General features: G+C 42.9%; 1 protein-coding gene across 3 annotated transcripts in view; it reads right to left on the bottom strand.

The window, feature by feature from the left end:
* pkma (pyruvate kinase M1/2a) overlaps positions 1–14,287 on the bottom strand; it is a 38,322-nt gene extending 24,035 nt beyond the window's left edge. For 2 of the 3 annotated variants that reach the window (XM_070865071.1, XM_070865070.1), the window contains exons 1-2: positions 14,219–14,287; positions 2,144–2,325 (exon numbers count right to left, since the gene is read on the bottom strand). In XM_070865071.1, the coding sequence (XP_070721172.1) occupies positions 2,144–2,325; positions 14,219–14,247 (211 nt within the window). In that variant the 5' untranslated portion in view covers positions 14,248–14,287. Of the gene's footprint in view, positions 1–2,143; positions 2,326–14,085; positions 14,158–14,218 lie in introns of those variants that run through there. The other variant, XM_070865072.1, reaches the window with a different exon arrangement.
* Positions 14,288–15,228: the final 941 nt, after the last annotated feature.

Below are 15,228 nucleotides of genomic sequence, written 5' to 3'. Positions count from 1 at the left end.
TCACAGTTGTGTGGGGTGGACTGGTTGGGGCGGATGCTCTTTACCTGTCCGCTATTGTTCATTAGTTTATATGTAACCTTCAGGGCTACTGACTGAGGGCCGTGTGGTGGACACGATGGGCTGAAATGGCCTCCTTCTGCTCTGATCATTTCTATGTTTCTCGGGCAATAAATGCTGGCCTTGCCAGCGACACACATCCCATGAACAAATAAAAAAAAAATGTGGAGCAAGAGTAAAGACAGAAGCTTATGGTTGATCCACTGGGGGATCAAATACAATAACTTTGGAAATGCAACTAACATTTCCAAGTTCATAGATAAAAGGATAAACTTGAAGGGATGCAACAATCAGGAATCAGGAAAAGTATACAAATCAACATAGAAAGGAATGGATCAGGTAGAGATAAAGTGCAATCCTGTGGAAATAACAGCAATCCTTTAAGCTATCAGGTCCCATTTAGGCCACCAGATCAGGCAGAGATTAGCATGAGAAGGAAAGCACGATTGTTAAGGAAGGCTACAAGGATAAATGGGAAGGTCCTGATGAAAGGAGTACAAAACATTTCTGATCAGCGTATTGATTACACAATTAAAGAAACCTTCATTAAGAATGGAGACACATCAAACCCAGGATGGTGATTGTGGGTGTGTGGGTGTGTGGGGGGGGGGGGGGGATGTGTCATAACAGCACCTCCAAAGAGCAGACAGGCATCCCAAGCACAACAGGTCAAACTTTAGGAAAACAAATCTCGAAGGAATGAGGAAACCATGATTGGTGGGCAGCTAGACCTTCAAAGGAAAAATATAAATGACAGAAAATAAACACACTACAAGGAGGAAATTATTGGCCAAAAGTAGTGCAAGAAATATGGGGAGGGGGGGAAGTTTCAAATTTAAACTCTGCAGGTGGAAACATGCGATAGATTAATACAAGATTTTAAAAAAGGAGTGCTAAATGGAACCCAAATTCAGACTTTGGTCAACATTCACTATATTTGAAGCAAAATGCTTAACTTTGCAGCAAGAAACTTCAAGAGGCTTTGAAAGCAAGGGACTGCAAAAGGAAAAAAAGTGCTTTTGTTGACCCAGCACTTCCCAACATGGGAGGAATAATTTACATAGAGATGACATAGGGATGATGGGCATCATAGGTACCATAGACGACAAGGCACTTGCTCCCCATTTAACTGCACAAGATATGCAACAAAAATTTATATAGCCCCTTTAACATAGTAAAATTTCCCAAGGGGCTAAAACAGGTCACATTCCTGTGGCTAAACTTAAGGAAATTACTGGAGACCAAAATGGCGATGATTTATGAGATCAAACCAAGATATATAACCCTGCATTTTTTTTTTTTTTTTAAAAACACCCGGGGAAAGGCCACCTAATTGAGCTGGATATCTAAAGTATTGGGGAGCATCACCAAGCACTTAAGTCAACCTGGCCTTATATAGGACAAGTGTGGAGTGTTTTTCTGGAAGAAATCAGATTAAGCAAACATGGGGAACGCAAGAGGATCTTGCACGTCTAGATTTTTAGCAAACCCAACACTGCCATACAGAGACCTGGCCACCACACCTTGCAATCCTGTGGATGAAAGGCAGCACCTACATTTTCCCTCAGCTCTCAAGATGTGAATGAGCTTGAAGTATTTGCACAGTTCTCATCACTCTATATATATACCCCGATATTGAAGCTACAGGCTGAGACAACAAAAAAAAATTATACTTTAGATTAGGCAGATAATCCAAAAGGGGCTCAGAAACTAGGAATATTTGAACTGGGGAAAATATCAGCAGCAAAGATGTGCATTTGTAATAAACCACAGCATGTGTACTTTACAAGGCGGCAGGCAGTCTTGATCACAAGCTCAGGAGAAGAATGGAGTTTAGATTCAACTACTAAGGGTGGCAAACAGTTCCTAGAATACATCTGTCAATAAATTCAAGACATGACTTAAAATAAACAAGGCACCACAAATGTCTCGTACATATTTAAATTTTAAATAAAAGTTTGTTCAGAGCCATGCAGCTGTAAAAGAGTCAAAATATCAAATACAAAGATCTTAACTAATTCCATACCAGAGTACAAACTAAACCTGAACTGTAGAAAGCATTTGGTGGCTATTCACCAATACTTACCAATGGTACAGATGATGCCAGTATTCCGTGCAGTTGTTGCTTCGGAGTCGATATCCAACAGACACAGGTGCTCCAGGAAGGTGTCAGCCATGGCAGCATTCAGCTGCTGGCGCTGAACAAACGCAGTTCCCATTTCGTGCGTGGCGTCTTTTGAGGTCGGCATGGCAACTGCAGAGTCTATCCTGAAGGAGAGAAACAGACAATACTTAAGTCTGTGCTGAGCAGTATTTAGTCAATGGCCCATACTTAATTTTTGTAGCCAAGATTCATTATTACACAGGCAGAGGGGTGACTGCAGGTTTTTTTCTTTAAAATGCCAAGTACTGAGCTGAGCACCCCTATCGCCTAATGCATTCCTGGCAGGAAGTTCCATTCCTATCCTTCCACATCTTCTGGACATCCCAGAGAGCTTTGCACCAAGTGAAGTACTTTTGAAATCACTTACGAGAGCAAAAACAACCTTTTAACACCAAAGAGCCAAAGCTGCACTAAGATTGGATGAACCCACAACCTCTCACTACTGAGCCATTTCTGGAAACCCAGTGTGCTGGGCATTCAATCAGAGGCACCTAACTAGTCAACACTACTAGAAAGGTCCAGGATCAACTGGTCTGTACTGAGCTAGCCAATCTTAATTAGGTCACCCAAACAGAGCCTCAGCATTTCTGGGCAGGAGAGAGAAACCAGATCGATTCTAGATCTAGTGCAAGTGCTGGAAAATATGTATGTATAGGATTGGACAATTCTATAATGCTCCCAGTCAAATAGCATGTTAGCACTCACTATCTAGGCTTAAAATATTAAGATTGAAAACTTGGGACGAGATACTGGAAGGGTGAGCAAGACCCAAGTACTATAAACGCCGAATCTAAAGTTACACATCAAGAATTAAGTTTTTTTATATAAACAGAACAGCTTTTGTTGGGAATTTTCTGGTTGAGTTAGGAATATGTTCCCTAGCCACCAATTTACTCCCCACCCTGGCCCCTGTTGCAGGCTGAACCAGACTGTTCACAACCTCGGGCGTCCTATTTAACCACAGCTGAGCTTCCCACCAAATCTCCCCATCTGCCACCGCCACATTGCTTTGGTAAAATCCAAGCTAATCTCTCCAGTCTCCACCCTGCTTAAAAACTCACATCCATGCTTGCATTACCTCCAGACTAGACTATTCCAATGCTCTCCTGACCAGTCTCCCATAAGTTTGAGCTCATCCAGAATTCTGCTGCCTGTAACCTAACTCACACCAAACCCCATTCAACTGCACTTGCTACATTGGCTCCTTGTCCACCAACACCTCAAATTTTAAATTCCCATCCTGGTGGTCAAATCCTTTCAAAGCTTTGCCCCTCCCCATCTAACCTCCTCTAGCCCTACAACCCTCCAGGAACTCTGCATTCCAATTCTGGCTTCTTGTGCACCCCAACTTCCTTCACTCCACCAATGGCAACCACACCTCCCACTGTCTGGGCCCCAAGCTCTGGAATTCCTTCATTAAACCTCCCCAGTCAACTCTGCTCCTTTCCTTACAACAAGCTTTTGGCTACCTGTCCTAATGTCTCCTTTGGCTTGCTATCAATTGATTATGGTTCTGTGAAGCCTCTTGGGACGTTTTACTACATTGAAAGTACTATATAAATGCAAGTCGTTGCATTTAATGATAGGCCTATTGATTAAGATTAGATTACATTATTAAAAAAGTGCACGCTGAACTCCAAAATTACCATTAGATTGTTGACATTAAGACACAAGTGGATCTTTAAGACTGGCATCCATGTACTAGCTCTCCATGTTTAAATGACTGGGACCAGTTCCCTTATCCTGGCAGTGTGGATTGCAGACCAATTGAAAGTGGAGTACTGAGTGCTGCATTATTGAAGATGCTGTCCTTTGAATTCAAAACAAGATTTTAAACCAAAGTCCTAATGATTCAAGTGGTTCAGGTGCAAGCTAAAGATCCATGGCATAGCAAATAAAGGGAGTGTTCCCGATAGGCACACCAACAATAGTTAATCTAGTCATTCAGATTACCACATGCAAGACAGTGTGCAAAATGGCTACTGCATTTTAAAAAGGTAGTTCAGATAATGCACTGCACATTAATTACACAGCACTAAAGTCAGTGTATAATGAACTCAAGGAATTCAGCAAGTGCAAACTAGGGACGTTACAGGCTGTGCCAAACTGGTGCTTCAACAGCAAGTGGCATAAACACCTCACCCATACATAAGCAACTAAAATTAATTGAAATTAAAAATGGGATACTTCGTTACTTGGCCATAGGCAGTCATGCTAACTCTACCACGAGTTTAAGGTCATTGTGTAAACAAATCTTTGAACCAATTAGGTTTGCTAACAGTTTTTGTTGAGTAGCTTTCTTCTTGCACAATATTGAAACCAATAACTTTGAGTACAACTGACAAACTTGCAGCAATTATAATATATGTCACAACAGCTTTACAGTGCAGCTAAATTCATTAAGCAGCCAGCCTATATAAAAGCTGTGCTCACAGGATAACCTTTACCAAGGACAGACTGACTCCTTACAATGTTATGCTTAAGTGTAGAGGGTATCATGACTTTAAATACACTAGTTGGCAGTGCATATTGGTAACCAAGTCTTCTTGAAGTCAAGACTTGTATTTCACATTAAAATCACAAACTAGCATCCTATTTGCAATATTCTTGGGTCAAGAAGCACAAGCAAGCAGCCATCAACTCCAAGCACAATGTTATTCACGGACTCTTTTCCAGGCCTGCACCACCAAATGCTGACACTCGACCAAGTTCATACTTGAAGGATAAGCACTTCAGTACCACACTTGTCAATGCCAAGTCAATATCCCCACGGGGGAAAAAAAATTGGAGGCTATAAACTGTTGGCTTCTGACCAACTTGCATTTATAGAGCACCTTTAACATGACAAATGTCAAGGTGTTCCACAAGACATGTGAAAAAATGGGTTGCCAAGCTGGGAAGGAGAAATTGAGGGTTCGCCATAAGCTGGGGTTGAGTAGATGGCCTTCAGAAAAAGGGAAGGGGTTTAGGGAAATAATTTCACCTCCCTGGAATTGTGTCAGTTTAAAAAAAAAGCAGTCACCCCCAATTGTTGGGCAGGAAGAGATGGAGAAAAGGAAGATTTCACCAGAGGCAGGTGGTTTTAGATTGGAATGGGGGCGAGGGCAGGTTAGAGGACAGTGCAGACAAGGCAGATCGAAACATGGGAGGATGGGAACTGCTGTAGGTCAGTGAGGACAAGGGCGATGGGCAAGTGGGACATGTTACATGCATGTTTTTGAACAGCAAGTGCAGAGTAGTCAAGTGTGGAGGCAGCAAAAGCACTGTTTAATGCTTTCAAAGCAGAAGAACTGAGATCAGGGCATACACAAGAGCAAGTGGTCTTGGTAATGGGAAGGATAAATGGCTTGAAGTTCAGCTCAGGGTTGAACAGGATTTCAGAGTAGCTGTGGTCAGAGGAAGCAATGCCATCAGTGGCAAGGCATCAATCTGATGGGAGCTGAAGATATTGGACTTTCTGGACTTGAGATGGAGAAAGTTACAAGACTCATCCAAGATTGGCTCTTAAGGTGACACCAGAGATCCTCAACTCAGACCTTAACTTGCACCAATGGCTCAATATGCATCTACAAAGGGAGGCTGGATGTAAAGAATAGAGAAAGTAGGTTCACCAATTTATTATTTTAAAGCAGTTTGAGATTCATAAGATGTAGCAAAATTCATTTACTGCCTTTTCTTAATATAAATAATTGTATTCATATAATTTAACTAGAGCAGTAGTCAATAATTGCAGAATGTCTGGCTCTATAAAGTGCATGCTAGATTTTTATGTACAAAACACAGCTTGGTTCTTCTGTCCTCCAGTGCAAGTCACCAGTTACCATCCCCCATTCTTTTGTCCTCCAGTTCTGGCCAACTTCCTCTGCTCCACTGTCCAGGAGGCTCTGCCACCAATGGTGGAGCAGAAGACGTGGAATGCACAGCAACAGAACTGGATATTTGGAACTCTCCCTGAACTCCTCTGCCTCACTGTCCCCATCTTTAAAGGGGCCCCTCTAAATCCAGTGCCTTGGGATATTGCATTAAGGGGCTATATAAATGCTGGTAGTACAATAGCTCCAATATTTGCAAACCGATTGGATGATTCGAAACCAAAATGTAGCACAGTTCCTGTGGGACAAAATGCATTTATAAAAGTGATAGTTAGATTTTATAAAATCGAGAATGACGTACACTTGAATGACGGAATTTTTCCAACCACATAATTTGCACTTTGGATTCGTATTGGCAATGATTAATACCATTGCATTGCATGCAAGATAGCAGAAGAGTCAGTGTTGAAGAATCCTTCCTTTACTTAAAATCTCAGTCATGTTTGTATTTTGCACTTGCCCACTACACATCTCCATATATAGTGCTTTAGATTCAGTAAAAAAAAAAGCCAGCTGATTTACTTGGGCGATTCAAAACAGAATTTACAATAGAAATGGCTGATCGAAAAGCATTTCTCTGCAGATGCACTCTAACATACTGCATCATCTGGGCTCAATATCTGAATCACATTTTCCGACAGTGACTACACTTCATTGACCAAGGACTGGAACGTCCAGAGGCTGGAAAGCAAGTTTTCTCCTCTTCTGCTACAACTTTCAGAACACATTACTTGAGATGAAAGCTTTAATCTCAGCAATTACTATTTTATGGCATAGACATTTGGGCATAGTTCCAGTTTGCAAAAATACCCATGAGCCAAGACAGACTACACAACAATAGAAGTAACAATAAAATGTCCATCCTCAAATCAACATCCATATCTGCATTTCCCAAAGCTGTCCGTGATTAGTAATCATGGGTGGCTATCGCACTTATTTTGCGCCACTACCCCAGCCAGGACTTGCCGAAATCAGTTAACAGCGTGAACCAAATTCAGGACCATCCACACAGCTCACTATCTGGTAATGGCAATGCATTTACCCACTGGGGGCTCGCTCTTCTCAAAACCACAACTGTTAAGACTTTTATTAAAAGCGACAGCAAAAACAAGCAATCTTGAGAACGTATCCCTCATCAGCAGGTGAAAGTTTTAAGCAACTTGTACTTAATGTGAGGTTGTATCCATCAGAAAATGATCAGGCTGGTCTCTTCTCTTGAAGAGTAGGCTGAGTGGTGACCAGCAGATGATGGAAAATTATAAAAGGTTTTGATAGGGAGTGGATACAAAGCAGGTGTTTCCACTTGCAGGGTCGTGCCAAACTAGAGATCATCAATACAAAAGTCAGCAAAATCATCAACTATTGGAATTCAGAAGATATTTCTCCACCCAGAGTGGCAAGAACATGGAACTCTACCACCAGGAGCAGTTGAGGCAAGTTATGCTGATTTAGATGAGGAAAGATGGGAAGAGGCTCGAGTGAAGCATAAACTCCAACATGGACTGGTTGGGGTGAATGGCCTGTTTCTGTGCTGTATATACAATGTAACATTCAAGGTCTGATCCTTCAGACCAGAGAACCTTAAGTAATATTGAAGCTGGTAACCGAACTCGACCCAGATTGTAGTAATGACCCAAAAATTCTTGTAGCAGATTAAGAGTCATTTATACAGATGAAAGCACACCTTCATCCTTCTAAAACCACACCCAAGACACCTGGATCACTGCCAAGACCACTTCTTTTGCATGGATAGCAGCAAAGCAAATCAAATGTCAATATCCAAGTTGGATATCCAGGCCAAAGCTTCCAGTGTGTGAATATCTTGTAGGCTGCCTGCCCATTTCCTGTGATGTGATCCAGGATCTAATTCAGAGCGACAGTCACACGATGGGGATGCTTTAATCTTCTACTGATGGAGAAGGTGGCAGCATCCATCATGGTCAGTTCCGAGGCAGTTGATGATTGTCCAGTGTTTGCGAGGAAGGTTCATATAGGGTTATGGTTCATTCTCAGGGTGGCAATCAGTAACAAGTGGGGTGCCGCAGGGATCAGTGTTGGGACCCCAACTATTTACAAAAAATTGCAAAGTGCTGCAGTACAGCAGGATCTGGGGGTACTTGTGCATGAAACACTAAAGGTTTGTATGCAAGTACAGCAAGTGATCAGGAAGGCAAATGTAATCTTGGCCTTTATTGCAAAGGGGATGGAGTATAGAAACATAGAAAATCGGTGCAGGAGTAGGCCATTCAATGAGTTCATCCCTGAACATGCAACTTCAGTACCCTATTCCTGCTTTCTCGCCATACCCCTTGATCCCCCGAGTAGTAAGGACTTCATCTAACTCCTTTTTGAATATATTTAGTGAATTGGCCTCAACAACTTTCTGTGGTAGAGAATTCCACAGGTTCACCACTCTCTGGGTGAAGAAGTTTCTCCTCATCTCGGTCCTAAATGGCTTACCCCTTATCCTTAGACTGTGACCCCTGGTTCTGGACTTCCCCAACATTGGGAACATTCTTCCTGCATCTAACCTGTTTAACCCGTAAGAATTTTAAACTTTTCTATGAGATCCCATCTCATTCTTCTGAACTCCAGTGAATACAAGCCCAGTTGATCCAGTCTTTCTTGATAGGTCAGTCCCACCATCCTGGGAATCAGTCTGGTGAACCTTCGCTGCACTCCCTCAATAGCAAGAATGTCCTTCCTCAGGTTAGGAGACCAAAACTGTACACAATACTCCAGGTGTGGCCTCACCAAGGCCCTGTACAACTGTAGCAACACCTCCCTGCCCCTGTACTCAAATCCCCTCGCTATGAAGGCCAACATGCCATTTGCTTTCTTAACCACCTGCTGTACCTGCATGCCAACCTTCAATGACTGATGTACCATGACACCCAGGTCTCGTTGCACCTCTCCTTTTCCTAATCTGTCACCATTCAGTAATAGTCTGTCTGTTTTTAACCACCAAAGTGGATAACCTCACATTTATCCACATTATACTTCATCTGCCATTCATTTGCCCACTCACCTAACCAAGTCGCTCTGCAGCCTCATAGCATCCTCCTCGCAGCTCACACTGCCACCCAACTTAGTGTCATCCGCAAATTTGGAGATACTACATTTAATCCCCTCGTCTAAATCATTAATGTACAGTGTAAACACCTGGGGCCCCAGCACGGAACCTTGTGGTACCCCACTAGTCACTGCCTGCCATTCTGAAAAGTCCCCATTTACTCCTACTCTTTGCTTTCTGTCTCCGACAACCAGTTCTCAATCCATGTCAGCATACTACCCTCAATCCCATGTGCTTTAACTTTGCACATTAATCTCTTGTGTGGGACCTTGTCAAAAGCCTTCTGAAAGTCCAAATACACCACATCAACTGGTTCTCTCGTCCACTTTACTGGACACACAAAATTCCAGAAGATTTGTCAAGCATGATTTCCCTTTCACAAATCCATGCTGACTTGGACCCATCATGTCACCTCTTTCCAAATGCACTGCTATGACATCCTTAATAATTGATTCCATTATTTTACCCACTACCGATGTCAGGCTGACTGGTCTATAATTCCCTGTTTTATCTCTCCCTCCTTTTTTAAAAAAAGTGGGGTTAATTTGGCTACTCTCCACTCGATAGGAACTGATCCAGAGTCAATGGAATGTTGGAAAATGACTGTCAATGCACCCGCTATTTCCAAGGCCACCTCCTTAAGTACTCTGGGATGCAGTCCATCAGGCCCTGGGGATTTATCGGCCTTCAATCCCATCAATTTCCCCAACACAATTTCCCGACTATAAAAGCAGGGAAGTCTTGCTCCAGTTGTATAGGCTATTGGTGAGGCCACACCTGGAATACTGCGTGCAGTTTTGGTTTCCATATATACGAAAGGATATACTTGCTTTGGAGGCAGTTCAGAGAAGATAATTAGGTTGATCCAGAAATGAGGGGGTTGACTTATGAGGAAAAGTTGAACCTATACTCATTGGAATTCAGAAGAATGCAAGGTGATCTTATCGAAACATATTAAGATTATGAGGGGACTTGACAAGGTGGATGCAGAGAGGATGTTTTCACTCATTAGTTCTAGTCTCCCCAGAGGGCATGATCTTAGAACATGGGGCTGCCCATTTAAAACCGATGAGGAGAAATTCCATATGTCAGTTCTTCTGAGCATTTTGCCATCGGTCATGGAGGCTGAGGAGATCACTCAAGGGCTTTGGCAACAGTTCAAAATGGCTGCCTAGATTTGAGATGGGTTGGCGGTAGGTTGAGAATGCTTCAGAACAACCTTGTAAAGTGATCCAATGATAGTTTTTAAAGGTCATGAATCCTGTAATTCCACTCCAGACCTCAAACCAATTTACAGCCATGATGGTAGAGAAGAAACCTATTCCAGGACCAGTCAAACTCCCCTGGTGAAGGCTAAAGCAATGGGTGGAGAATGAAAGAATTGAGCAAACCAGCAAACGGTGATTAGACACCAAATCTGGCAGTTAAAATACAAGATAGGAAAGAAGGGCAGACTTGAGTCTGAAGTCCTAGGAAAAGGGAGAACTCGATTGAGACACTAAATTCACTTACAAGACAAACAATGTGCTCACTAAGCACCAAGTGTAACCATGGTCCAGGTCTGCCTATAGTTGAAAGGCAGTGATCCTCTACAACAAAGCACAATGATATTGGAGATATACTGCTAGATAAATGGAGAGAATTTGCTATTTTCATGGTATTGATCAAGACCACAGCACCTAATCAGAGTTGTAGGATTTCTCTAGAGAATTAGGGAATAGTCATTCATACTGGCCTGTTGCAAATCTCCATAAAGGATCAACAAATGTCCCAATGGATTAAGGGACCTAGTTTGAGCCATGATCTTATTGAATGGTGGATCAGGCTCAAGGGGCTAAATGGTCTACTCCTGCTCCCAATTTCTGATGTTCTTATAGATGCAGGAAGCAGGTCTCCAAATTATAGTGGAGACCAGCTATATTGGAAACTGACTCCCAACTACAATGGTTTAATTGTTTATGCACAATTGCAACAGGGAATAATACTTATTCAACATTTTATTCTCACAGCAGTAAGTTTTATTATAATACATAAAGTACATCACATTCTAACTGAATAAAAAAACATTTTACCAGATTAGTTTTAATGCAAGACTGATGCAATGAATTGTTCATATTACTCGACATGGATTAATTACATTAATCTGTTAGATATAGCATTCAAAAAGCTGGAATTGTAGTGAGGTTAAGGTAATTTTGGATTTCATGTTCAGGGGAGATGGAGTACATCTTCTTGGAAAATTCTGTACAGCACCTATTGCTATGCAAGCATTAAACTATAAACTCAATTCTGTTTAAATTGTCCTGATGCAGACAGCTGCTTTTCTGAGCAGGAAGAGAACACAGATGAAGCAGGATTATAAAAGGAAAAATGGCTTTCATCTGCAAACTTATTTCAAATATATAAATGCAGTACTGGAACAAAGCAGTATGGTACTGACATGTCAAGTCAGAATCCTGTACTAGTTACCAAAGACATCTTTAAAATATTGTTGCCTGAAACATTAACTGTTTTTCTCTCTCCACAGATGCTGCCTGTCCTGCCAGTGTTCCCAGCATTTCGTGTTAGTTCAGATTTCCAGCATCCGCAGTTATTATGGCACCGTTAAAATTTAGCGGAATGGAAATCATAGGCATGGGGAAAAGGGCATTTAGAAATAAGTCTGCCGCAAAAAATCAGGGCACGGGAAGGTCGATTACGATTGGATGTTGGGATTAGAGATGCTCTGCCTACAACACTAAATCCACGCATCGAGTCACGTCCCTATAGCACTGTGGCTACGTGCAGTCTGACTCGCACACAGACCCTGACTCAGAAAAGGGGGAAGAGCGAAAAAGAGAAAAAATCCGCTAGTCATTCCGAAAATTACTGCATCAAGAGAATTTCAAAACGTGGATGAGATGCGCCAGTCAATTGCGGAGGGGGTTTAACTGAAGCCCATTAGTTAAATTCGGCTGAGAATTCGCCAGAGGGGAAAAAAAACGCAGAAACGACCGCATGGTGACTTGTTGCAAGTCTTGCAGTTTCACATCTCAAAATGTGAAGGAACTGGAGACTCCATCTTCCACACACGGAAAAATGCAGCAACCTGCACCGATCCTCTGTTCTGTAACGCCACACAATAGGTTGCAACCCGAGTAACGCCACCTTGCAACTCCCTATGCCAGCCCTGCCAGCATTACTGACACCACATTATTTCCAATGACGTCTGAAGAGACGATCAAAAAAAAATTTAAGCTGCAACTGAATTTTAATGTGCTGGATAAAACAGAAGTAGCTAGGAAAGAGTAGCCCTTGGAATATTGCTAAATTAGGAAAACAGGTAGGTTAACATTTAAAGGCAAATAAATTAACCTTTGCCAGAACGGTTTGGTCTGCAAGCACTTGTTTTCTTTAATATGGAATATTTCCCTACTTGACAAATTCTATGGACCAAAAATCTTGCTCAGTTAGAGTAAAACACATCTATTACGAGATGCAAAACTAGGTTAATAAATACGATAGATATAAATATAGATATATATAACATACATAGAGATATAACAGATAAATAAAATAGAGATTGATATATATTATATATAGATAAACACACACAGTGCTATTTCTAACTCTAGCTAGCTTCACTATGGATATAATATAATCCCACCTTTAGAGAGCGCGAAAGTGGGGTTATATTATCTCCTTAGGTGAAGCTAGCTAGGGTTAGAAATAGCACAAGATGTATTAGGAGGTTAGGATATAGTTCCAAAGTGAAGAGATCTGGATAATTCGATAGCAAAGTCACATCGGGTGAAGGTCTTGCCTGACGAGTGCCAGGTATCACATTGCTGGACACGCGAAACCATGACTACCTCCTTCACCATTGGGCCAAGGAGATATCCATCCTTCAGTAACTGGAGTGATTTACACGGAGATTAAAATTAACCCAGGGAGCAGGTTACCACACTGCAGATGGAAAGTTTTTGAAGCGATCTGGTCTCCAAAGATAATTGACAGAATAATTTTTTTTTTAAGTTTAAACTGCTTTGGTGAGGAAAACCAGGATGTAATTCCAAACTCCCAATAAAAGCTGGATGCAAACTAGAAATGGAAGAAAGAGGTCGCACAAGAGAGATAAGCAAGCGTGAAGCAGAAGCACATTTCAAGGGCATGTAGAACATTTCATCCCCTCCCGCAACAAGCCTGGAGCAACCCGTTTTAACCTCAGAAGGAGCATTGTCCGGAGCACAAAAAAAACATGCAAATACACCCACTATCCCCAAATTACTATTTACATTTTTAATTTAGGACTGCGGTAGAACATGCCTACGTGCAAGTACCGTGCCGCATGATGAATGGGGGAAAGAAATAATTCATTGCCCTTCAGGGAGGAAAAAAGACTCAGGTTGAACGAAGAGAATTTAAAGGATTAACAGAGAATTTAGATAAAACAATTAAGGATAAAGAGACGAAGATAAGACTAATTTTAAAAAGGTAGATAATGGCTAATTTAAAAAAGATTAAAAAAGCTATTTTAAAGATAATTAATGAGATAACGTTTGAAAAAAATTTTTAAAAAAGGGTTTAAAACAATTTTTAAAAAAGGTCTGAAAATAAAGACAATTTTAAAAGGGTCTGGAAAAAAAGACAATTTTAAAAGGATTTGAAAAAGACAATTAGTGAAAAAATAACGTTTTGGAGAAGTCAGGTTTAAGGTGAGAGGAAAGGCTCGGGCAGTTTGGAGGATGGGGGGCAGTGTGAGCACTGGGCCCGGGGGGAGAGGGAGGGAGTTGGAGCACCGCAGCGAGGGGAGCCGGGGGCCCTCACCGATCGCCCGTCCGCCCGCCCCCGTGGCTTCTCGCATCAAACCATCGCCTCGCCATGTGGAAGAAATTCCCTCACGCCCCGCCATTTTAAACCCGCCGCGAACACCAACCTACCCAACGCTCGCCAGCCGCCGACAAAGTACACGCCCGCCCGCTGCCGACTCTCCTTTTATACCCTTCGCCCCCGCCCGCCTTGCCCCGCCACCGCCGCACCGTCACCCTCCGCCGGAGGACACGACCGCCTCACCCGGGGAGGACCGACCGCAGCAGATCCATCCATCCATCCGCCGCCGCCGCTTCACTCTGGGAGGACCCGACCGCCTCGCCCTGGGAGGACCAACCCGCAAGATCCATCCGCCTTACCGTAACCCCGTCTTCCTTCCCCGCCCAACACCCACCGTGGACGACATCCAGCGCTCGTAACCCTCTCATCCCCCCACGGGTTTCCTTCCCGGGACTGTCCCCCAGGCGGCCGCAATAGCCAACAAACGCATGCACTACTTTTTCTTCCCCCTCCCCCCCCACCTGGAGGGAGGGATCTCAGCCCGGGGCTGTGACGCGGTCGCCAGCCAATGGGAGGCGGCGCTGAGAGCCCCATTCAGACAAGGGAGCTGCAGCAACTGACTCCTCCTCCCTCAATGACACCAAAACAGAGCTAAAAATAGCTTTATAAATTTAAAATGTTGCATATTTTGTGATATGTCTCATTCCTAAAAAGAATAAATACAGCACCTTATGTTTAAAAGAGTTGATCAGTCTTTTTTTCTAAACTTAAATTTCACTTCTCGAGTTTTAGAAGAATGAGAGGTGATCTCATTGAAACATACAACATTCTTACAGGGTCTTAACAGGGTAGATGCAGAGAGGATGTATCCCCCTGACTGGAGAGTATAGAACCAGGGGTCATCATCATCATCATCATCATCATAGGCAGTCCCTCGGAATCGAGGAAGACTTGCTTCCACTCCCAAAGTGAGTTCTCTGGTGGCTGAACAGTACGATACGAGAGCCACAGACCCTGTTACAGGTGGGACAGACATTCATCGATGGAAGGGGTGGGGCTGGTTTGCCACACGCTCCTTCCGCTGCCTGTGCCTAGCCTCTTCATGCTCTTTGCGTTGAGACTCAAAGATGGACTTTCTCCACCTCGGGCGGTCTGCGGCCAGGGTCTCCCAAGTGTCAGTGGTGATGTTGCACTTTACCAGGGAGGCTTTGAGGGTGTCCTTATTATGTTTCCGGTGTCCCCCTTTGGCTCGT

The sequence above is a fragment of the Pristiophorus japonicus genome, chromosome 21 (genome assembly GCF_044704955.1).
Source record: "Pristiophorus japonicus isolate sPriJap1 chromosome 21, sPriJap1.hap1, whole genome shotgun sequence".
Taxonomy (NCBI): domain Eukaryota; kingdom Metazoa; phylum Chordata; class Chondrichthyes; family Pristiophoridae; genus Pristiophorus; species Pristiophorus japonicus.
The sequence above is the reverse complement of the archived record's forward strand: the minus strand, read 5'-3'. Positions and strand labels throughout refer to the sequence as shown.